The sequence below is a fragment of the Pelophylax lessonae genome (genome assembly GCF_965119305.1).
Source record: "Pelophylax lessonae genome assembly, chromosome: 4".
Classification (NCBI taxonomy): Eukaryota; Metazoa; Chordata; class Amphibia; order Anura; family Ranidae; genus Pelophylax; species Pelophylax lessonae.
Window position 1 is genome coordinate 386,818,194 of NC_138771.1, and position 26,198 is coordinate 386,844,391.

Genomic DNA, 26,198 nt, shown 5'->3' on the forward strand with positions numbered 1-26,198 from the left:
ATACTCATCAGATGGCCTTTATCCGATCGATTGTGGACAAAGCTAAATCCCTCCAATGGGGATATTTACTTATGTGCGGTGACTTTAATTTGGCTCCTGACAGTGCTATAGATACATCTGCCTCTCCTAAGAAGCACAATTCTTCCCTGTCTAAGTTTTTGTGGGAATCTGACATGTATGACGCGTGGAGGTGTTGTCATGCAGGGGAGAGGGATTACTCTTACCTTTCCCCTCGTCACGGCACCTACTCGCGTATTGACCTGTGTATTACTGACAAACATCTTTTGGATCATATATCATCTATCGAGCTACACACTGCCACCTGGTCGGATCACTCCCCCTTGCGCATCTCGATTGCCTTAGGTGATCCTAAGTTGCCCACATTCGTGTGGAAGCTGCCTAGCTACCTTTTAAACAACCAGGGCTACGTGGCGGAGATCCAGAAACAACTAGAATGTTTTATTACGGAAAATGCTTTACCGGATATTGACCCGGTGACAGTGTGGAACGCTCACAAAGCTGTGTTACGTGGTTTGTTCTTACAGTTGGGCGCTAGGGAACGGAAAAGGAGAACGCAGCATATGGATACTCTTACCAACAAACTAGCGTCCCTGGAGGCACAAAATAAGACAGACCCTTCCCCAGTCCTCCAAGCTCATATTTTTGCGACTAGACAAGAACTTCGGACTTTCTTGCTGGAGAAATACAGTTTCTCCCTCAAGAAATGGAAAGCCAACACTTACGCTACTAGCGATAAAGCCACCAAGGCTATGGCCCTTCGAATTAAAGGTCAGCGGATCAAATCCAAAATCCCTTGCATGACTCATCCCAAGACAAAAGAGAAATTGCTTAAACCTACACTTATAGCCAATGCTTTCAGTTCTTACTACGAATCCCTTTATAACCTTAAAGCAGACCCCTTGACCTTTCAACCGACCCCTGCGGATATTGACGACTTTCTCGCACAAATTGAACTCCCTTCCCTGACACCCCAATATATTGACTCTTTAAACAGACCCTTTTCCGACTTGGAAATCAAGACTGCTATAGCTTCACTTCCCAACATGAAATCACCTGGACCGGATGGATATTCGGCGGACTATTATAAGAAATTCTGTGACACTTTGACCCCCCTATTACGAACTGTGTTCAATTCTGCTGCCTCCTCCTCATCCTTCCCGAAGGAAATGTTGAGTGCATTGATTATAACTCTACCTAAGCCTGGGAAGGAACCTGATCAGCCTCAAAATTTTAGACCCATTTCCCTATTAAATATAGATGTGAAGATTTATGCCAAAGTTATAGCCGCCAGATTAGTGGACCTTCTTCCCCAAATTATACATAAAGATCAGTCTGGTTTCACTAAAGGACGGCAAACGTCGGACGCAACAAGACGTGTGATTAACGCTATTCACCATGTGGGCCTCAGTGGGACGCCTTCTCTGCTCCTTTCTTTGGATGCGGAGAAGGCGTTCGATAGGGTCCACTGGGGGTTCCTATCGGCCGTCCTTCAAAAATTCGGTTTTCGCGGATTTATTCACGATGCCATTATGGCATTATACTCCACGCCCTCAGCTGTAGTCCGTACAACGGAAGCAATTTCTACTTCGTTTACTATCACTAATGGCACTCGGCAGGGATGTCCACTCTCCCCCCTAATATTTAACATGATTATGGAAACTTTAGCCACACACATCCGCTCTAATCCCAAAATATCGGGTATACATATGGGTGATCAACATCATAAAATCAGTCTTTTCGCGGATGATGTGATCCTTATGGTATCTGAACCAGCTACGTCCCTCCCGGAAATTCAAAGGATTCTTCAGTGGTTTGGTAAAGTCTCCTTTTACAAAGTCAATGAGTCCAAGTCCAACATACTGGGTATTGGCATCAATACCACAATGCGTAACTTATTACAACACCAATTCCCGTATGCGTGGACAGATCAAAGCATTTCTTATCTTGGCGTGCAACTGACTGCATCTACAAAAAAGTTGTTTCACCACAATTTCCTATTGGCTCGCACTAAATTGCAGGACAATCTCAAGCATGTGGCTTCCTTTGAATTCTCCTGGATGGGTCGTTTAGCCGCGTTTAAAATGATGTATTTTCCCCAACTACTGTACCTTTTTCGTGCCCTTCCGATCCCCCTCCCAAAGTCTTATCTTAGCTCCCTTCAGTCTCTAATCTCCAAATACATATGGCAGAACAAAAAACCTAGATGTGCTCATGCTAAACTGATTAAACATCGGATGGCGGGGGGGGCGGGATACGTGGACATTTCTGACTATTACTTGGCATCAGTATTGGCTCCACTGCAAGATTGGTTCAGGGAATCCCCTAATACATTGTGGAGTGCGATGGAGGCCACATACTGCACCAGACAGAAACTATCTGATTGGTTGCTGGCGACTACCCTAGGCACCAAATTGCCCTCCTTTCTCCCTCCGTTCATGACTGCTGCAGCTAGGGCGTGGAGAACCCTGGTAACACAAGATAATTCAGCTTCTAAATGTACCCCACTCAATATTCCGCTGTCGACATTACACTCGCTTATACCCCACATTGACGTTTCTGCTTGGCTAATTAAAGGCGTTACCCATCTTGGGGACTTATATGAAGGCCCCAAACTGATTCCGTTTAGCACACTACAAGCGAAATTCGACCTTCCCAGATCCGCTGTATTCACACATCTTCGGGTGTCACACTTCCTTGATTCCGTGCACTCCGGGCCCGTGACTGTTCCTTCCCAGGCTTGGCAGTTCCTGTCAGATTCAGGGCAATCTAACCAGAAAGGAATAACGGTCTTTTACAATCTTCTCCAGGGTAAGACTTTCTTCTCCAAGTCCGTTCCCCACGTTCAATGGGAAAGGGATATTGGTCAAGAATTTACCGACAAGCAATGGAGCAGGGCTATCCGCTCCATCTATTTGGCTACCAGTTGTGTCAAACTGTGGGAGTTACACATAAAGTTTTCACTCAGGTGGTATCTCACGCCTTCCAGGATTTGCAAGTTCGACCCCCAAAACGACGGTAAATGTTGGCGTATGTGTGGACACGACGGTACACTTTTTCATGTCTTATGGAGCTGTCCGAAACTTGCCCGTTACTGGGCCCAGGTCTTTAATTTATTGGAAGAAATCTTACACTGTCGACTTACAATCAAACCTGGTCTTGCACTGCTGAATCTAGAGATTGAGCAGATTCCTACCCCCTACAGAAACGTTACGACTCACATTCTTCTAGCAGCCAGACTATCTGTAACACGCGCTTGGAAACAACCTGAACCGCCAAATTTTAAGGGAGTCGTTGACCTTGTCAATACTCATCACACATTTGAAAGCTCACTGTTCCTCAAGAATCAGACTAGGGCTGCTGTTGCAGCTCGTTGGAAACCGTGGTGTGACTGGATGGACCATTTGTCACCAAGTTCTGGTTTACTATAAATACCTACCTTGACTTGTTTTCTACAGTACATTGAGAGGATAGGAGCGGCCACCCAATTACACTCCTCGCACCTGGGCACAGTTTAGTTCCCGTTAGGGGTGCTCAGGGGCGAGGAGCTACGCTAAGCTTTGCCTAGTATATTGGAGGCTACTGTGAATGCTCTAGAGGTATGGCCTCATGGGCTCTAATACAACGTGTATGACAAAGGTGTAAAAATTTTTATGGTGTTCAGAAAGGCGAGGAACCCTGTATACTGTTTGTGCATTGTCTAATTGATCCAGAATATTGTTGCTATTTCATGCTGTCTCTACCTAGCTCCTTTTACTTAAGTTGAACGTATACCCATTCACTGCTACTGACTTACACAATGCTCTATTACTGTTGCAAGTGTTATGACCGTTGATATCTCTGTACCATCTCTATCATTTTATTTCTTTTATTTCATTTATTTACATTGGTGTTTGTACCCCTGCTATGAGTACGAAGGTGGTAGCTTGTACGCTACTTGTTTTGTCTTGTATTGATTTGAAAAAATTCAATAAAAATAAGTTGAAAAAAAAAAGAATTAGTATCCCCATTGGAAGATTTTACTTTCCCTTTCAATGATGTTGGTAAACAGGACAAATAGTAAGGGGGAATCTCTGAGGGCACAGACAGCATTAAGAACTGAAAAGTGTTCTAATCTCTCTCCATTCTATCCAAAACTAAAAAAAAGTTTTGCTTTTAGTTATACTTTAATGTTAAACACCTATGGTACAAAATAGTTGATTCCAAGTCATACATTTCTCAGCCATCTTATGAAGTACTGCAACTCTCAAACAATTCAAAGTTATCAAAGATTGTGCCTTAAATATACTATTCTTAAATATGCTAACCTCTTAAAGCGGTACAATATTGAAGAGTTGCAGGAAGAATTAAACAGATTTAATGAGCTTAATATAGAGAGAGATAGTTTAGAAAGAAACAAAGGCAGAAGTGAGAATCACACAATTTCATGAATCTTAATCCCATCAATTCTTTATCTATGAGATACTCCTCCACATCGGTCAAGTCTCTAAAATGTAGATATTCCACTCTCAGTCAGCAACATCCAGCTGTGTATCCAAAGTCCAAAAACACAGACATTTCAGAATTTTCACCAAAAAAAGGTCTCACTAAGTCCGATGACAAACCAGAAAACTACAGAGGCTGGAAATCCACAATCCGTGAATTAGATATCACAACTACAGAAGAACTATATCTGCTTATCAGTGGTGCTGCAGCTGAAGGAGGTGGACGGAACAGTCCCCGACATGACCCCGGAAATCTTCGGCAAGAAGATGATCCTCGAACAGGGGTTCAGCAAGGCGGGGAGACACTGTCCGTACAGACCTTCATGAAAGGTATATTTTATATCACTTTTGTGTCTCTACAGGTCTGTAGAAGATACTGGGAGGCGGTGAAGAATTGTGGCCCGGAATCCCCACTCCCATTCAACGGGATGAAAGGTGGGTAACAGTGTCCATGAGGAACCCCCATACCCCAGGAAAAGACATCGCCACCTACCTCCAGTGGTTTTGCATCGTGGCCAAAGACCCAGTCCGAATCGTCGATGTCAACGGCTTCTGGACAGGTAAGTGGGCAGTTTCTTGCAGGCTAAGGAGAGAGCCTTCGGGGGATCTCCTTCACCTGAAGCCCTACTTCTCTCTGGGAGCCTCCGCAGGACTCCTTTACTACGCAGACATGCCCCAGACCTGTCACAGGTGCGGCAAGCAGGGTCACGTAAGTTTTGGATGTCCGGAACCTTCTTGCAGGTTCTGTCGGGCTACAGGCCATGAGACCAAGGATTGCCCGAGGTCCAAGACCTGTAACCTCTGCGGATTGGCGGAGCACGTCTACAGAGACTGCCCCAGAGTTCCCGGTCCTACGCTGGAGCCCTGACCAAGGGCAGAGCTCCAGACAGCGCTGGGAAAAGGAAGCCAGGGGAAAAGAAAGCGAAGGAACCCCGGAAAGCCACTGGTGAGTCCCCCCCTCCGACCCATCCCCCCTGAGTCGAATGTGACCGCACCTGCCCCCTCCCCCTCCCAGCCCCCCCGCCCTGTCCTCCATGGAGGACTTCCCCACCCTGCCCACCGCCACCCCCCCTCCCACCCCCACCAGCAAAGGCAAAGACAGTCCGACAATGGAACAACCCACCAAGCGGCCCACCGTGGCCCAGCAAAATGACATCGCTGGACTGGACCCAGTGGTGGAGGACCTCGAGTCTGCGGGGGAAGACGAAGGAGAAATGCAGGAAGGTAAGGATATGACCCCCCCAGGGATGGTCCTCACCCAAGACCTGATGGACAGTATCCTCGAGGAGAACGGCCTGAACCAAGACACCGGACCGGCACAAGAGGCAGTGGAAGAACCACCCCCCCCTCAGGGGAGGTAAGTTCAGCCCACCTGCTAACTAGCCCTTCATCTCCTTTACATGATGGCAGAGATCTCCATCTTTTCCATTAATGTTAGGAGCATCAAGGATGCGTCTAGGAGACAGGTGGCGCTGACCTTTCTTTCCACACAGCAGAATGACGTCTACATGCTCCAGGAGTGTGCCCTACCCTTCTCAAGGAGGTACACTCATCTGTCCTCCCAGTGGACCCTTGGTCCCTCCTACTGGTCCGGGGGTGTCGATTGTAAGTCTGCAGGGGTAGCCATTCTTGTCAGGGGTGGTCATTTCACAGTTCACTCCGTCCAGGAGCTCGTCTGTGGCCGTCTTTTGGTCGTAGACGGCTCATGGGCGGGAGAGCCAGTTAGGCTCATCAACATGTACGCCTCCCCAGATAGGAGTGAGCGACTGGAGCTTTTCCAGACCCTGCGGACCCAACTCGTCACCACCAGGGCAGTAGTAATCGGCGGTGATTTTAACTGTCTAATTGAGGAGGATGGGTGCAGCTCCAGCATGTACGCGAAGCTCGACACCACGTCTAGGCTGCTCAGGGAGATGATCGCGGAGGCTTCCTTGCGGGACGCCGTGGGATCCATAGGAAAAGGTTCCGTGAACTATTCGTGGTGCCGTCCTGATGGATCCGTGCATTCCAGGATAGACTTCGTGCTCACCTCCAAGACAGTCAGACACCGTGGGTTCTCCATGGTCCCCTGCCTTTTCTCTGACCACAGGGCCATTCACTTTCGGGGTGACCTGGGCGAGGGCTTTGCCCCTTGTCCGGGCTCCTGGAAGCTGAATGGTACCCTGCTGGAAAATGAGGAACTGCTGGAGGAACTCAGGGAGGCCTACATTACCAGGAAGGAGGACAAGAGGTTCTTCGGAAAGGTAAGCGACTACTGGGAGTTTGTGAAAGTCAAGCTGCGCAGCTTCTTTCAGGCAAGGGGACGTCAGCAAGTGTGTGCCAGGAAGAGGGAACTCAGGAGACTGCAACGTCAGTTGCAGTCCCTGCAGGACCTTCACCACTGCGGCTGGGACGATAGGCAGGACCTGGAGGACACCAAGAAGAGCCTGAAAGGACACTTCGAGGAAGAATCCAGGCACCTCGTCTTCCGTTCCAAGGTGGAGAATCTTGAGAAAGGTGAGAAGTGTAACTCTTTCTTTTTCAGGAAACTCCACTCAGGACACACACCCTTGTCAGAGCTGCGAGACGAGACCGGAACACTCCAGAAGGGGAAGGAGGCTGTGATGCAAGTGGTCAGCGACTACTACACCAACCTCTACTCCCCGAAGGAAACAGACACGGCTGAGGCCGACAGGTTCTTGTCAGGTATCACTAACCAAATTGATCCTGCAGGTATGTCGGCAATCAACTCCCCCTTGGCGCTGGAGGAACTGCACTCTGCCGTCAGATCCTTTAGGCAAGGCAGGACCCCAGGCTGCGACAGTCTCCCAGCGGAGCTCTATGTAGCGCTGTGGGATCTCGTTGGCCCGGACCTGCTCGAGCTGTACGAGGAGATGGTGGTGGAGGGCACAATGCCTCCGTCGCTGAGGGAGGGGATGATCACGATTTTGTATAAGCAGAAGGGGAGAGATGGGATCTGAAAAATTGGCGTCCCATCTCTCTCTTGAACCGGGACCGGACAGAAGGGTTGTCAAGTGCTCACTCTACATGGACGACGTAACGGTGTTCTGTGCGGACCAGCGCTCCATCGATTCGCTCGTCCAGACCGGTGAGGACTTCGGCAAAGCTTCAGGGGCAAAAGTCAACTGCGGGAAGTCAGAGATCATGCTCTTCGGAAAGTGGTTCCTGCCTTCTTCTGCATCTATCCCTTTCAGCATCAAGGCGGACTTCATCAACATTCTTGGAGTTTGGTTTGGAGCTGAGGGCACAGCCCTGAAGTCTTGGGAGGAGAGACTGTCCAAGATGAGACAAAAGCTTGGACTATGGAGCCTCAGAGATCTCACCATCAAAGGGAAAACACTGGTACTCCGCAGCGAGATCCTCCCTGTGTTGCAGTACCTCGCCCAAGCCTGGCCCCCCCAGGGTCAACACCTGCAAGGCCATCACCAGGGCGGTGTTCCACTTCATCTGGGGCTCCAAGATGGACAGAGTGAAGCGAGCAGTCATGTTCAAGGAACCCCTCAAGGGCGGTAAGGGCGTGCCCGACATCGCAACGTTACTGGGGGTGTTCTTTGCCTGCAACTGCATCCGCAGGACTTTAGTGGACAGAACTTCGGACTCTGGCGGCAACTCCATGTCCCGTTTTTTCCTCCTACCTCTTTGGAGGTCCCTTGGATGGGACAAATGGGACAGCTCCATCCCCTACAACTGGGACACTCCTTGGTACTACTTGGACACTTTCAAGTTCATCAAGGAGCTGGGGCTGCATGGAGTCAAGCCCAACTTGTGGAAGCCAAAAACTATCTACAAGTTGATCAGAGCATCGGACATTGCTGAGACGGTTCCAGGCCTCCCTTCAGCCACTTGCAAAGTGGTCTGGAGGAATGTTTCTTCAAAGGGACTCACCAACAGGCATAAAGATCTGGCGTGGATGGCAATCCAGGGTGGACTACCTCTCAGGACATTCATGCATGCCAGAAACTTGTGCGGATACAGGCACTGCCCCTTTTGTATCATCCATGAGGAAACTGCTTTGCACGTTTTCTAGGAGTGCTCATTTGCACAGAGCCTGTTGAGGGCCTTGGAACCTGAACTTAGAGACTTTGTTCCACAGACTGCCATCACATACTTCGGTGTGCTGAACGGACTTTTTCATGGTACTTTTTCCCAGGAGGACATTGACAACGCCTGGCGGGTGTTGTGTTGCTTTAAGGACGCTTTATGGTGCGCCAGAAAGCGTCTTATCCACCAGCGGGAGAGGATGTCCATCGAGGACTGTCGCAGACTGGTCCACAGTCTGCTCAGAGACTATAACCTGATGGATCTCATGGAGGAAGAGGAGGTCTGAAGATTTCCCCTTCCCCCACTCTCCCTTGTGTGTCTTTGTCCATTCAATAAAGCTTTGGGCTTGTGATTTCATTCCCCTCCCCTTACCCCACTCTCCCACCCCCCCATCACACCTGTTGCTTTTTTGAAATGTTATATTATATCAATACAGTTTGAGTAATGCAACGTATAGACAATGTTTTTTAGTTTCATGCTTTAGGGGTATTGCGGCGTCATGTATGATGTGATGGCACGGGGTATCCTTACTACGCACAACACATCAGGCATCATACCGCAGAATGAATGTATTTGATTGAATGTATTTATTTGTATGACCGGAAATGTATTGTAATGTAGTGTATTTATGCGCTGCGTCGCAGTACAGGGGAGATTGTACCCCGAACAAGTATTGTTTTTTGTATATCTTTTATGCAAATAAAGATTACATTTTCAACCAAAAAATATCTGCTTATCAGGTGGCTAAGTCTTCAATCTGCTGAATGCATCAAAAGACTCAAAGCTGTTCACATTGGCAACTCTGCCAGAGGTCTTAATGCTGCTTGGGACAGACTTAAAGTGATATTAAACACACACACGTTCATTTACATTGTTCCTTCTATTTCTGTATATGGATGATGTCACTGTAATTATTTTGACAAAATTCAGGTCACCTGAAGAAGACATGTGACTCCATGACGTAACGCGTAGGGCATTCACAGTGAGAAACCGGAAGTGACGTAGCGGGACACAGCAGCACAGTCCCGCGGCTAGCGTCTATGCTGGATTTTAAAGTCTTAAATGTAAGTGATACTATTTATTTGAAATAAAATGCTTATAAATACTGCACAATGATGGCCCCCCTTCTTTACTGAGTTGCAAAGATCAACTATCCAGGAGAGGAAGAAGTACCCCCCGAGAGGAGCATACACAAAAATGAGCCACATCCCCTCTAAGAACTAAAGGCTAGAGCAGGAGTGGAGGAAAAAAAAAGCAGCAACCCAGGCTCATTTACCACAAGCGTATTTTTAAAGTTATTGAGGTGAGCAGATAGTACACTTATAAGTGTAATCACCGAAGAGCACTATCATTCACTACTCCAAAGGTGGAGGAAGCTATTGGACTGAATAAGGATACTAAGAATTATACAAGGAAAAACTGGGAATCATCACAAATAATTGGACACTATAGCACTTTAATCCCATCTTTATTTATTTATATTTTTATCCTTTAAAAACACCATACACCTTTTAAAACGTGCACAGTAAATATATTAAGTTGATTGCACAATACTTGGTTACACCTTTTTTTAAACAACTGATTTGCACATTTCTTCTACACACCCAGCACTTTTATTATAATAGGTTTCAGTCTTTTTATATGAATAAAAAATGATTGTATCACCGGATATACTTATAAGCACCTTATTTTATTTTGCACTTTAATGATTATGATGAGTATGGATTAATATATATGCACACAAGCACTTTTGTATAAAGGAACTTACTGGAGCACCACTTATATATTCACATATTGATGCATTTTATGATGGTATAACATGTGATAAATAGTGTAATTTTGATTTGAATTCATACTAATCACCTCCCTGAAGAGCAGTAACCCCCCCCCCCCCACACCACCACCACCACCGCCGTTGTATATCTGTTTATTAAACTGTGAAGGTACCAGTATTCTGTACTTGCAGCATCAGGGGCACGTAATTTCATTCCCGTGATAGCACGAGAATCATATTTATATACACAATGACAAAATCTACCTTAGATATCAAATTTTGCAAAAAAACTGCAATGTCTGGCTGAGGCTGAGAACCAGAAGGTCCCGCAATCGCGCCCAGGGGGTCTGCAGGCAAAATATTATCCTGGGACTTGATGCTACACTTTTTAAAATAATTGGGCAGTGTCTCTTTAAGACCACCAAAAACGCAGTCCCACCGCTATAAGTGCAGGCTCACAATCCCTGGATAAGATAATATAAGAGTGAATGAAGAAAAACCCACAGGGAACCCCAGGAGAATGTTACCAGACCACAGATGAGACTTCCAGCACGATCTGCACATAAAACGAAACTGAAACTGACTGTACAGGCAGAGGAAGAGAAAACTCAGCCTCTATATTTTAAAAAACCATGCCGCATGCCTGTCCAGCCTATGGACCTCAGGAAAATGGCCACTCATGCATTCTCAATGGGAAATTATAGAAAATGGCTGCCCATATATACTAATGCGAATATAAAAATCATGACAATCAGAACAATAGGCATCAGAAGGTCCCTGCCCAGGGGCCCACACAGGACAAGTCACCCCCCCCTCAAATAAGCGCCACAACGGGGGGGGGATGCGTGTCTGGTCACATTAACCTGCAGCTCCGCTCCACGCTCTGGATAAACGGCACATCCACGCAGCTGGTGAGAAGCCTCCTGAATACACGAGGATGTCCAGAAGACACAGGGAGGAGCCGCAACTGCAAAAACTCTTAGGGTTTTTTGCTACGACCCGTGGAGGTCCACAACAAAATGGCGATCGGAGCCAAAACTTCCTGGCAGACGCCGGACCTCTTGCGGCAGCCACCCTAATTTTCTGTTAAGGGGCAGAGACACAAATCCAAAGACTGGCGTCAGCAGGAAGCAGAGGCGCAGGATGCACCACGCACTCCAGACACCCACAGCCCGGTGAAATTGCGCCCTCGGCGGGACTCGGAGGAGGGGAATGCCGAGGGCCCATGTATGGAGGTAGGGGACCCTGCCTCGACGCCAAACACTACCGTTCCGGACCTTATCTCAGCATTCCCCTACATCAGGTCAGCCCATGTCAGACGTAATGATGAAGGAGATGCTGCTCTCACTCCGCTCGTCACTGCAGGCGGACATGACACTATGCTTTACCAAATACACAGCGGAAGTGCAGGCCCTGGGAGAAAGGGTGAATTATTTAGAAGAGGCCATGGGCACATGAACCAGCTCTTATAACGACACAGTGGATGCACATATGGCCCACAGAGAGGACATTGCGTGGTTGAAATCCAAAGTAGCCATCCTGGAGGACCGCTCTAGGCGCAATATTCTAAAGTGCAATCAGCTCAATGACCACATTTTGTGAGAGACTCATCGCTGTCTCCCATGACCTCATGATGGACAGAATCCATAGGATTCCTAAGCCAGCCTTCCTCTCAGATGATGTCCCAAGGGACGTGCTGAACTACTTCCAAGCAAAGGAGACAATCCTTGCAGCTTTCCGCAAGAAGCAACAACTTTCCGAGCAAGCAACATCCATTCAAGTACTCCCTGACCTTTCGGCATATACACTACTATGCTGTAAGAACATAACAAAGGCTTTACGTAACCACGATATCAGTTACCAATGGCGATATCCTGCCACGCTAAAATTTTTGCACACAGGCTCCTCCTTCAGTGCCTGCAAGAGGGGCCTAAACTCCTGAAGGAATGGAAAATTATCCCAGCAGATCCGCCTGCTCACCCACAACATTATCCTCCATCAAAGCAAAACTGGGTTTGGCAAACAGTGTCATGCAAACGCAATGCTAAGAAAAATGCAAAGCAACCACTTAAAAGTGATCCTGTGAATATCTTTAAATCAGAGCTTTCATATTTAATTGATGAAGGAATTGATATTGGTGCCTTTTCTTTGAAGGAGGCTGAAAAGCTCATCCCCGATTTCCCCATTACGCCCATATTTCACCATCTCCCCAAGGTCCACAAAGGTCTAGACCCTATTTTGGGCCGACCCATTGTCTCGGGCATTGGGTCCCTTTGTGAGAGACTTGGGGAATGGTTGGATGGGCAACTTCAGGAATTGGTCTCGCAACTTCCCAGTTATCTCAGGGATACAAAACACCTCCTCAATATTATGGACAGGTTTGTGTGGTCAGAGGATTTAGCCTGGATTACATGCGATGTATCCAGCCTGTATTCCTCGATACCGCGTGATCTTGCCATTCAGGCAGTTGATTTCAGCTTGAAACATTACACCAGTTTAACACAGGACCTCCGATCTTTTATCTTGAGAGTTTTACATTTTCTCTTAACGCACAACTATTTTTCCTTTGATGGCAGTTTTTACCTCCAAAGATGTGGGGCAGCGATGGGGGCTAAGTTTTCCCCCTCTCTCGCCAACCTCTACATGGGTTGGTGGGAGAGACCCCACATCTTTGGAGGTAAGAACCCATACAGAGACCAAATCTCTCTATTCTATAGATATATTGATGATCTGATCTTTGTTTGCCATCGAGACATTAATTTGGAGGATTTTTTGTACTATCTCAATTGTAATTCACTTAACTTAAAATTTACGGGTTATAAGAATATTGATAGTATAGAATTTTTGGATGTTACACTGGGTCATTCAGGCAACATGGTCACATCCAATCTATACAGAAAGCCCCTATTGGGCAATAGTCTTTTACATGCAAAGTCCTGCCATCCTTTACACACAATTAAAGGTATACCCGTGGGCCAATTCTTGAGGTTACGCAGAATCTGCAGCAATTTGTCTGATTTCAATATACAGGCATCTGCACTCTTTTCCCGGTTCCTCGAAAAAGGTTATCCACGCTGGATGCTTGACAGAGCATACCGTTTAGCCGTGGAAAAGAACCGCAATGACCTCCTTTATCCAAGACAATTGGAACAGTCGACCATGGCTGATAATGACACGGCTGCCGATGTGGCTTTACACACTGACGACCGTGCCCCAGCCATAGACGCATGTGGACACACACTTAGATAGTGCTATTCACAGACAGAAAAGTAAAAACAAAAATAAGAATAGAAACTATCATAAAAATAGAAACAACAACACAAATAATGTCAAAACCTTTCCGTCGGTTACTCTATCCCTGTCCTATAGCCTTGAATTCAATGAGATCAAAAAGATTATCCACAGTCATCTTCCAATTCTAAGTTCTGATGAAATCTGTGCCAATATTCTGAGAGATGGGGTTAATATAGTCGCCAAAAGGGCAGTTACATTAGGAAATTCCCTGTCACCTAGTCTCTATACCTCCAAAAAACACAACACATCTGCCACTTGGTTACATTGCAAGGGCAATTTTAAATGTGGCATGACAGATTGCTTTACCTGCCCTCATATATTGCGGAGCAATAACTTTATATCTAGTCATAACAACAAAACCTATGAAATTTGCAAGTTTTTTAATTGCAATACGCAATACTTAATTTATCTCATCACATGCAAAGCTTGCTCCGCACAATATGTCGGCAGGACTACACGCAAGTTGAAGGATCGCTTTAGGGAGCACCTTAGCGACATACGCACATTAAAATCTACGAATGTTGCGCGACGTTTCAACAATAGCCATGGAGGGGACATTACATTGGTGCAGGTACAGGTTATCGATCACATCACCAAACCCATTAGAGGTGGGGATGTGTATCGACTTCTCTGTAAAAAAGAAGTTCTGTGGATCTTTAGGCTCCATACTCGGATACCACATGGCTTGAACTGGGAATGGGATGTCACTCATTTTTATGAGTGACATCATTTCTCATTCCCTTTCTTTTTGCCCCCCCCCCCCCACTTTTGATTACTCTCCTCACTCTTCTTTCTTTTCTATTATATTTCTTCATTCTTCACTTGACGTTGTCTTGTGTGTTAATCCACACATGTATTCATTTACATCTGTGCATTACATACTGATATTTTTGGTCTTTTTCTCCTCCCTTCCCTTTTTTCTTTATACATATACTGTTGGAACATATCGATCCATGTGGGGACCTGAGACAATATTGTTCACTTACCTGGAGAGTTTTGTCAGTGTGCCATAGTTGCTCTCTTTTGAGTGATTTGAGATTTGAGTCTTGTCCTTCTAGAGTTTCGTATAGATACATTGGATATGCCTTTTATATATGTATTCTCAATACAACTCTATATCTTTTGTGGATTTATATTTAAATATAAGCTGCGATTTATTTATTTTTCTGGAATGAGGAGTTTTTCCTTCCATCTTGTGGTTCTTGCTTTTTCATTGATATTAAAATGGATTCGATTTGATTGCTCTATATATGTGTGTTAAGCCCCGTACACACGTACCGATGGTCGGCTTACAAATGTTCCTCTTTTCTCCCCGGGATGTCGGTGTCTGCTGAAAAGTGCAAAGACAGCACAAGGACAGCACAAGAATTTTGTCTGCCGACTGCAGAAGTGATGTCATGTAATGGTTAACTTTCCCTGTGTTTTCTATTTTATGAGCATGCCCAGTCTTGCAAATCTGCGGTCTGTCGGCCGAATTGTGTACTGACAGGCGAACAATCGTCCGTTCTGGTGTCGGCATACAAATATTTTCATGTTTGCACGAAAGACTTTTGTCCGCGGATTGTGCGCAGACATCTGTCGGAGGCACCATACTAACACGCGTACAATCGGCAGATCCTTCGTCCACCGACGTTTGTATGCCGACGATCGGTACGTGTGTACGGGCCTTTAGATTCTGAATTCAGACCGATTTAGACGCATGCATTTCTGATACACGTGTGTTTTGATAGACACACGTGTTTTTGAGATTTGCCATATATGTCAATATGAACACTTCTATATACACAATTTATATATATGTTTCATCGTTCGTATATATATAGGAGGTAAATTGTGCATATGGATAAATTACCTTTTAATATCATCTTTTGATATATTTTTTATATTTTTTATAAAAACATCTTTTTGAGATTTCGTTGGGATTTTTGATATATATATATTTTTGATATATTTTTATATTCATTAACAAATTTTGACAGTCTCTATAAACCCTTTTCATATATATGTGTTCATATGTGGCTTTACATGTGTCTTTTGGCCTGATTCAGATCTATTCCAATTCTTGTATTATATTATATATCTATATTATTTAACCTGTCATCAATGAAATTGCTCTTCCCACATTTTGTATACATTTCTGCATACGGTTCCTCTCTCACCCAGGCTCCACGTTATTTATGTTTGGCGCTAAAATACTTTTTTAATAGTCTTGCTCCAAATATCATTATGTTTGAGGGTATGATATTAATTTGATTTTTTCACATTTTTTATGGATCGTCATTGGCCATCATCATTTACATATTGATGACATGTGACATTTCATTATAATATATCACACCCCACATTCAAACGATATTTAGTGCACCAATATTGTTTGTACTTCACTTTTCTGGCAACATATATATATATATATATACTTTTTATCATTACTTTCAATATTTATTCATATATGTATAAATATATAACTCTTGCCAGACCTATTTATTTATTTATTTATTTATTTATCATTTACACACATTATATTCCTTCAACTTTACACATTTCATATGTTTACACTCACATTTTTATAATTTTTATTGTTGTTCGATCACCTTTATCTCACATACATGTGACGATTTTTTTCACCTATTTTAGTTCAAAATTTTGCAAATTTTGTTAAAATTTTCATTTATACGTTATTTGCGTTTATACCTTGTTAAAACGCATATATTCGTGCAGCCTGTGCTTTGAGAGTAATCCGTAAATGCACTCATGTTTTTAATTTTGTGTTTTTGTCTATAACAATTAGATTGGTATCTCTTTTTCCCATTTGGGATTTTATGTGCAATCAGAATGTCTTCACTGGTTCATTGCAAAACAGCTTGTCGGAATCATCTATTCACATGTTTCAACATGTGTTCCTTATATCTTTTAATTGATGATTCTCTTATAAATATCCTGCGCCTTTTTGCAATTTCACAGTGTGGTTATGAGTAAGCGACTGGTAATGTCGTGAAACGTGTCAACCTTTGTCTGCTTGTACACTGTCTGTCACTTGATTTTATTGGAACAATAAAGGAAACATCTTTGATTTCAAGAAATATTTCTACCAGAGTGCGGTCAATCCTCTCACACTTTTGCATGCTTCCGGATTACGGCTCCGACCTGCACCAGGTTCTCAGACACACACCTGAGCGGCTACACTTTCCTGCTTTCTATCTAGTTTCTTTACCATGACCAAGCCGTGCCCTCGCATGGAGAGTACCTTTTGCCCCAAGGCGAAAAGACAGATTTCTCCAAGTTGCTATACCCTCACCCCCCCCCCCCCCCAAGTTCTTTCGAGCGCTATTCTTTTTACCTGTTCGTTCTCTACTAACCCAAACCTTTGGCTGATAAGTCCTGATGACTACCTCATTCCCCATCTACTCTGGAAGGCACAAACCTTTACATTCCATGGATCCCACATGGACGGGAGCTCATACTCCCCCGCTGCTACAGTATTATCTGGCACTCAGGAGGTTACTTCTTCCTGTAACTATATACCACACTACCCTACCCGTCTGGACTGGCTATACACCATGGAAGGAACTGAACTTTGCCTGGATAACCTACGATCGCCATGTCCCTTAAGCTACTATCTATCAATGCCCGAGTACTGAACCATCCGGCCAAGCGCTGCGTGGTATGGAAGGAAGCAGTCAAAGCCCATGCTGATGTGATTATAGTACAAGAGACCCATTTTAAATCGTCAGTGGCACCCCAGTTCCAACATAAAAAACTTCCCCTTTATGTTCTCGGCTGGCTACATGTCGAAAAAACTAGGAGTCCTCATAGCTATTGGGAATGCAGTATCCTTTCAATTAATCTCCTCCATACCGGACTTGGAAGGTCGGTTTGTAAGTTGAATGAACGCTTGTACACACAGACCCTTTTTTCGCAAACTATTTAAACTGATAGATAAGTACAAACAAGGCAGCTTGATTGTCCACTGATCAACACAGTGGTGGACACCACCTTAGACTGGTTCATTCTCCCTAGCCAATCTACTGTTGGAGGCAGATATTTATTATGTATGCCGATGTATGCATGCTTCTGAAAGAGATTACTTGTATTACTCACTAAGCTACAAATTCCTACTTTAGAATAGATCTTTTTTCTAGTAGAAAAGTGGTTGCTCATACACCTAGATCTATATTTTAAATCTAATGTTTCCCAGGAGATCAATGTGTTTACGTTATGGAACGCACACAAAGTGTACATGAGAGGCATACTAATGCCATTTGGTGCGTGTACCAAATGCAACCACTCTGTGAAACTGGAAACAATAACAAAAGAACTACACTTTCTGGAAAGCCAAAACAAAACCAACCCTGACCCCTTGATAGCTGCTAAGTTGTCTGAAGTGCACATGAACCTGAGATCTCTGCTTCTAGAGAACCATGATCATGCCCTCAGATGGCTCCGGATAAAATTTTACTCGTCCCACAAAAAAGCTGGGAAATTCCTGGCATCTAGACTTAAAACCAAAAGAATAAAAGCAAAAATACCCTCCCTAATCCACCCTACCACGAAACAAAAATGAACGAACCCTAAGCAGATGGCTGATGCATTTGCAGACTATTATGGCTCACTCTACAACCTAAAGCAGTGGTTCTCAATTCCGGTCCTCGGGACCCACTAACAGGCCAGATTTTAAGTATTACCTTGGGGGATGCAGACTAGAATACTGCAATCACTGAGCAGCAAATGAGATCACCTGTGATGTAATTTAGTTATCTTGCAAACCTGGCCTGTTGGTGGGTCCCGAGGACCGGAATTGAGAACCACTGACCTAAAGGATGACCCGCTAACACCCCAACCTACATCTGAAGCCATAAACTCTTTTTTTGATTCACTGAAACTCACATTCAGTATCCCCTGCAGACCTTGAAGCATTAAATCGCCCCTTTACCAGCATATTATAAAATATTCAGCTCCAAAACCTGCACCTACTCTCCATCTTCACAGAAGCAGCCAACAAGGCAGCATTCCCACCAGAAATGTTGAGAGCAAACATTATTACAATTCCAAAGCCTGGAAAACAGCCCGATTGTCCTGCCAACTTTAGACCCATCTCACTCTTAAATGTAGATGTCAAAATTTACGCTAAACTTCTGGCACATAAGCTGAGAGAGATTATCCACCAACTAATCAAACCAGACAAAACAGGATTTGTACAAGGCAGGCAGACCTCAGACGCTACCAGGAGAGTACTCAACATCACACAGACAGCTGAGAAAAACAGAACGCTTTCTCTGCTTCTATCTATAGACGCAGAGAAGACGTTCGACCGAGTAAACTGGGCCTATATGTCCCGAGTATTCAATAAATTTGGTTTGCACAACTCGATTCACTCGGCTATACTAGCCCTCTTCATTACCATCGGCTCATGTGTATACTGACAAGCATGATGTCTAAACCATTTAGTATCCCGAATGGTACGAGACAGGGGTGCCCACTCTTAGCAACAATATTCAACCTGATGATTGAACCTCTAGCAGAACGAATCAGGTCTGAACCTCAGATTTCTGGATTCCTGTTCAAAGAGAGGTCTCACGTCATATCTTTTGCTGATGACATAATACTCATGCTCACAAAACCACACATCTCTCTCCCCACAGCACACGCTATCCTCTCAGTTTTCAGTGACATATCTTATTATAAAGTCAACCACTCAAAATCACTAATCTTAAACTTGAGCATGGTGATTCATCAAATCACTGACCTAAAGGTGAAGTTACCATACACCTGAGCCGAGCATAAGATTAGGTATCTAGGTATCACTATAACACTAAGTATAAACCCCTTCTAGAAAAATTGGACAAAGAACTAATAGATCTAAAAAAAGTGGAGTTGTCCTGGGTGGGTAGACTCCCTGTCTACAAAATGCTTATTCTTCCCAAAATGTTATACCTCTTTAGATCTCTACACATTCCTTCTAAACAAATACACTTGAAAGCTCTAATCTCACAGATGAAATCCTTCATCTGGCAAGGGAAAAAGGCGAGATGTTCTAACTCATCCCTAATAAGACATAAGTCGGTGGGAGGAATGGGAATGGTGGACTTACATGACTATCTCACAGCAGTCCATGCTGACCCACTACAAAATTGGTTCAACCCGACAGCAGAACCACTCTGGTTAGACATCGAAAAAAGTCTGAACAAAAACAATGACCTAAGTTCACTCCTATTTGCTGATAAATGGAAGCCGTTACACCTGAATTCTCTTCCCCTCACAACCCAAGCCTCTATAGCAGCTTGGAGGACCACATCGCTAAAAATCCCTAAATCTCCCCACCTCCATAACCTAGACATACCGCTCATAGCACTCGCACACCTGGTTTCTAACTTAAATCTCACACTGTTGACCAAATTTGCCCTTCACAAAGTGACGGATCTCTACTCCAAAGGAGCCTTACTCCCACTGGTGCGCACAATTAAGTACAGGTTACCATATCCCTCGCTCCTCACTATAAGACAGATTCATAGCTTCCTCTCATCAAATCCTTCAACGCAAATTTTGATACACCACAAACTATGGCATCGCCTCCAAAACAAACCTTCAACCAAAAAAGGCATGTCTCTCATATACCAATTGCTTCAAGATAAATCAACCTTCCATGAAACCAAAACTATAATATGGGAAACCTAACTTAATAAAACTTTCACAGAGGAACAATGGACCAAAGCCATAAAATATTCATACACCACTACACATTGCGTGAATCACTGGGAATTAGCACTAAAAATTCTTCACAGATGGTATCTCACTCCATACCAACTAGCAAATATATACCCAACACAGTCTTCAGCCTGTTGGTGTGGTTGTGGTTCAATGGGTACATTGATGCATATTATTTGGACATGTAAAAACATTTGTAGCTTCTGGCGGAAAAGGTTCCAATTGATTTCACCAATCAATGGAATTATTACCCCCGTAAACCTAAATATTGTCATTGACCTTTTCCCACCCAATTATAGGTGAACAGTAGCCAACATCTTGCTCTCAGCCAAACTAATCATTATGAGACATTCAAAACAAGACCTGGCCCCCAACTCATCAGAGGTTGCGAAAGTTACGCAGCAACACTACGTATATGAAAAAGCTATAATACCGTACTTAAATTTCTTTTGTGCCCTTAACTATGTGTGGGGACCGTAGGAAACTTGGCGCTCAATATAAAGCCCAGGTTAACCCAGGCCTTCACTAATTTGATGATTCTACTTTGTGATAACAAAATGTGCCTTTAGAGTTTGTCCCTTCTTTTTTTAGGTTTACATCCCTCCTACACTTTAACAATTCCCCCTAATTTGATTAATTTGATGATAAACGTTATTGTATGTTAATGTTGTTTTAATAGGCGGTTACATCCGCAACACTGATGTTTTTGTTATCTTTTTAAAAAAAAAAAACAATAAAAACTATTGAATAATAAATAAATACCACAACGGGCACATTTTTATCGTCCCCCACCAAGGTAAAAACCTGCTAGGTGTAGGGGAATGCCGAGGGGTACACAGGACTAGTCCTCTGAGGTGCCAGGGGAACCAAGGGAGCCCCTAAGGTCCGACTATTCCAGGGAAGGGCCCACATTCACCCGAGACCGCCAGGGGGTTTTTGGGGGGACAATTTACACACCATACCACGGTACCAGGTGGGCGCCATTCCGAAACAGATCCCCTCCCACCCTGGATCAGGGAACTGTCAGCCAAAGGGAAGCTGCGACTGGCATTCCAGGTCGTGTGCGTACTAGCGAGACGGTCCACTCGCAGGGTCGTCGCCATCCGTCGGGACACCAAAGGGGTGAGGACTAGTTCTGGACTATAACCTGCTCAAGCTCGCTGGCTAGGCTGGGAGACCTTAAGAATCTAGATTATCCAGTGCAAAAACCTCACCTGGGTGTTGCTTGTAGTTCCAATGGATCTTAGTCCTCAGGAACTAACTAGTGAAAATAAAAAAATCACAAACTAACAAGCTTTCCTATAGTAGCTAAGACTGAAGCCCCAGCAGGAAGCTAGGTCCTATTCCTTAAACTAGGCAGAAACAAACTGTTTGATCATAGCAGGGTGTGTGGGGTTATGCCTGCAGGGACAGCCCCCATAGGGGTGGTAAACCTTTTTCCTGCCATGTGCCTATTCCTGATAGGAGGAGCATAACCCTATAGTCTCTGACTAGATGGAGCTGCATCTGTCGATGAACGATAGAGAAATATGTACTGGAGCTTGCAAAAATCATTGGAAAACTACAGAGGATTTTTTTCGAACAAAACTGGAGTTCAACTATAACAATGCATAGCATTATAGTAGAAGCTCAGCCAAAAAACTTACTCTAAATCTACTGGTAACCACATTCTAAGACTAATCTATAAAACCCTGTAAAGCAAAAATTGCTATACATACCTTTTCTGAAGCGATACGGTCCAGTCTCCAGAGGTGGATGCTGTGTGGAAGAGACAGCCGGCAACAGCTGAGAAATGCCAGGGAAGTAACGTCACCATGGACTTACTATGGGGCTTCTGTTGTCAGTTGCCTCCCATGCACATGCCTACACAAAGAAGCCGAAGCGGACAGCTCATCGTAGGACTGGTCAGAGCGGCTGCAGAAAAGGTATGTATAGTGATTTTTGCTTTAAGAGTTAGACAGATTAGTCTTTGAATGTGGCTGCCAGTAGATTTAGACCTAGTTAGTTTAAGGCTAAACTTCTACTTTAGGTAGTTAGTAACATTTATCTGGATTATAATGCTAAAGGTAGTATTCAAGAAACTTCTTTATTTCTCATCGATGTCTGGAACCCGGTGTCCATTACACAATCTCTTTAAATAAGACTGCACCATGTGATTAATTGAGTGATAACTAGATCTGGTGTAGTTTCATACAGCACACTGACCTTGCATTCCAGAAGGTCCAAAATCCTGTCTTGTGAGAAATATTGCATGATCGTGATATTCAGCATGGTCAGAATCAGGTTTCTGTTGCAGATATGCCCATCGACACACATTTTCCAAGCTTTGTGAAGGGTTTCCAGTTTCAATTAAACTAGAAGACTATGGAAGGAAAAAACAGAATAGTTATTAGGGTTCATTTACTTCATTTTAATCTGGTCTTAACGCTGATCTACTGGCAGATATAAAACACAAATATGTTATGTATTCATTAAGACATTGTACAATGTATTTTTATGTGCACCTGGCATAAGTATCTGTGCATTTGGCTTGGTTTACCCTCTTATACTATTGTACAGTAGTACACACACACTGGGAAAAGTTGGAATAGAGCTAAAAGCCAACCAAGCATGCTAAAATACATGTGACCATGAAGAAGCAATTAAAAGTATAAAAACAAAGCCAGTGATCTCCAGTGCACGTATAACAAATAATATCTTGCATTAGCAAAATACTTAGGGTTCATTGACATCTTCATGCTGTGTTACCAAACATATTAACACAGGGCACAGTATTAGCAGTATCGGTACATAACATCAATGAAAGTCTATAAACAAAGGTAAATTAAAAAGTTAAACTAATAGATTAAACAAGTGTCCAAGATGAAACAATACTGCTTTTTTTCTTTACCATATCACATCCCAGTGAAATGTGCCACTCAAAAGTGAAATGCTGAAATCTGACACCCAGTAATTTGAGAAGCTCTTCTCAAAGATTGCTCCACTCACTAGATCATCATGACTTGGGTGTACGTTTATGAAACTGAGAATTTTTTTCTAAGTTTACTTCTCGGCAGTTCTCCTCTGGCACCCTGTTTATGAAGCGGAGAACTTCAGTTTTCACAGGGAGAACAGGGGAGAAGTTTCTTCTCTGAAAACAGCTGAGATCCATGTAAAAGTGAAGGGGCTGCCTGTAATCTCATGAGACATAGCGAGATTACAGTACGAGAAAATCACTGAAATATTCTGGTGCCTGTTTTTTAACAACTTAAGCCCTGGAAGATTTTACCCCCTTCCTGACCAGGGCCTATTTTGCGATTCGGCACTGCGTGACTTTAACGGACAACTGCGACTGTACCTAAACAAATTTGACGTCCCACAAACAGAGCTTTCTTTTGGTGGTATTTGATCACCTGTGCGATTTTTTGATCATGCGCTATAAACAAAAAAAGAGCGTCAATTTTGCAAAAATAACAATTTTTTTCAATTTTTTTTTATATGAAATTCCCCCCCAAAAGAAATGTAAAAATCAAAATTTTTTAACATTTTAGGCCAATTTGTTTTATGCTACATTTGTTTGGTAAAAAAAAAAAAAAATCACAAAAAGCGTATTTTGGTTGGTTTGCGCAAAAGCTATTGTGTTTACTAACTAAGGGAAAGATTTTTGTCATTTTTGTTGTTTTTTTTTTTTTTTAACGAGTAATGGCGGCAATCTGCGATTTTTTTTGCGGGACTGCGACATTGCGGCAGACAGATCGGACCCTTGACTGACATTTTTGACACTTTTGGGGTTACCAGTGACATTACTGCAGTAATCAGTGCTATACATATGAACTGTTACTGTAAAAATGACACTGGCAGTGAAGGAGTTAACTTTATTGGAGAGGGAGGGGTTAAGTGTTTCCCTAGGGGCGTATTTCTAACTGTGATTGGCTGTGGCTACTAGTGTAAGAACAGAGATCAACGGTCCTGCATAGTAGAGCCGTGTGATCTCCATTCTTACACAGGGAAGAATGACAGGCGGCTTTGTTTACATTAGCCACCTGCCTTTCTTCCAGTGTAACGGAAGATCGCGAGTGCCCGGCGGACATCGGGTCCGCGACCACGCGGGAGCGCGCCTCCGGCGGTGTGCACTCGCTTCCTAGAGCCTCACAGGCTAGCGACGTAGACCTACGTCGCTTTGCCTGTGAGGGGCTGACCGCTGCAGTAAATAGTCGTGCGGCGGTCGGCAAGCGGTTAAGCAGTGGTAAATTATCAACTGCTGAGTACATGTGCATTCTCAGAGAAGACCCTTAATAAAATAATTAGTCCCATACACAAAAAAATATGCACACACATTTTATATATACACATACATACATAAATATGGCAGGGGGACATATTTACCGTCTTTGGGGGGTCTGATCGAGGAAGAAGGAAGTCAATAATCTTCCTTCTTCCTCCTCAGGTTCCCTGGGGATTCTGTTTTCTCTCCACGATTCTCCACCTCTGGGCTGGTGAATCTGGGAGTGTGAATTCTGGCACAGATCGCAGCTTCATAAACTGGGCGTTTCTGTGTCTGTCAATGACATATTCTGTGTGTGTGGCGATGATCAGAGGAGAACATGTTCTCCCCCGAACATCTCTGTTTCACAAACCAAAAAATATCAAGATAAGCTGCAATCATCAGGATCGCTGCTCAGCACAGTTTCATAAACAGACACCTTTGTGTATGAAAAGGTCATCATTACCCATAGGAAGCATTTTCATAAAAGTGTTCCAGATGTAGCAGGTGGGCACAGTTAGAAAATAGACAACCATAAGTAATGCACTTTTCAACCCAAACATCAACTTCTATAGAAAGCATGTGAGCCCTAAACTGGAAAGAGTAAAGGCCCGTACACACGTACCGATCGTCGGCATACAAACGTCGGTGGACGAAGGATCTGCCGATTGTACGCGTGTTAGTATGGTGCCTCCGACAGATGTCTGCGCACAATCCGCGGACAAAAGTCTTTCTTGCAAACATGAAAATTTTTGTATGCCGACACCAGAACGGACGATTGTTCGCCTGTCAGTACAGAATTCGGCCGACAGACCGCAGATTTGCAAGACTGGGCATGCTCAGAAAATAGAAAACACAGGGAAAGTTAACCATTACATGACATCACTTCTGCAGTCGGCGGACAAAATTCTTGTGCTGTCCTTGTGCTGTCTTTGCACTTTTCAGCAGACACCGACATCCCGGGGAGAAAAGAGGAACATTTGTATGCCGACCATCGGTACGTGTGTACGGGGCTTAAGTCTTACATTGAAATGTAACATACACTGTTATTGCTGATCCATCTTTTTTAATGGCTACACTTATTTTGACACTTCATCTTCAGAGGAGCAGCGGTGGCCAGTGTTGCCAACCGTCAGTATTTTTACTGTCAGTCAGTAAAAAATGGGCACTTTTCTCCTGCCAGTAAGGTTCAGTTTACACTGCCACAACTTGGTATCTGACTTGTGAGACCTCAAGTTGCGTGACATGTGAAATCCCATATGAAATCCCATGTTAGTCAAAAAGAGCTAATTTAATTAGCACTACTGAAGTTGCTCTGACTTTAGAAAAGGTTCCTGTACTACTTCAAGGCTATTTCTATCCGACTTGTGCCCATAGACTTTAATCTAGATATCGACCGATTATCGGCCGATAATCGAGGGCTGATATTGACTTTTGCTGATATATCTGTATCGATATTGCTGATATTGCAAATATTGAGTGAGAAGGCTGGAAGTTAGGGAGCACTTCTGGTAATAATTGTATTAATGAAATCAGTCACAAACACCTGATGGTAAAGTGGTGAGAAAAACTACACAGTTTATTGCATAAAATCAATAGAAGTTAAAAACACACACTGGTCGGATGTCGGGCTGAGCCCGTG

At 43.9% G+C, this 26,198-nt stretch overlaps 1 protein-coding gene across 1 annotated transcript in view; it reads right to left on the reverse strand.

Annotated features, from left to right (window-relative positions):
• The window catches only part of LOC309554127 (A disintegrin and metalloproteinase with thrombospondin motifs 2-like), a gene marked incomplete at its 5' end in the record, with an annotated part of 1,497,034 nt that overhangs the window by 1,057,984 nt on the left and 412,852 nt on the right, over window positions 1–26,198 (reverse strand). The window contains one exon of the mRNA XM_082255680.1: window positions 22,519–22,675. Within this exon, the coding sequence (XP_082111806.1) occupies window positions 22,519–22,675 (157 nt within the window). The remainder of the gene's footprint in view (window positions 1–22,518; window positions 22,676–26,198) is intronic.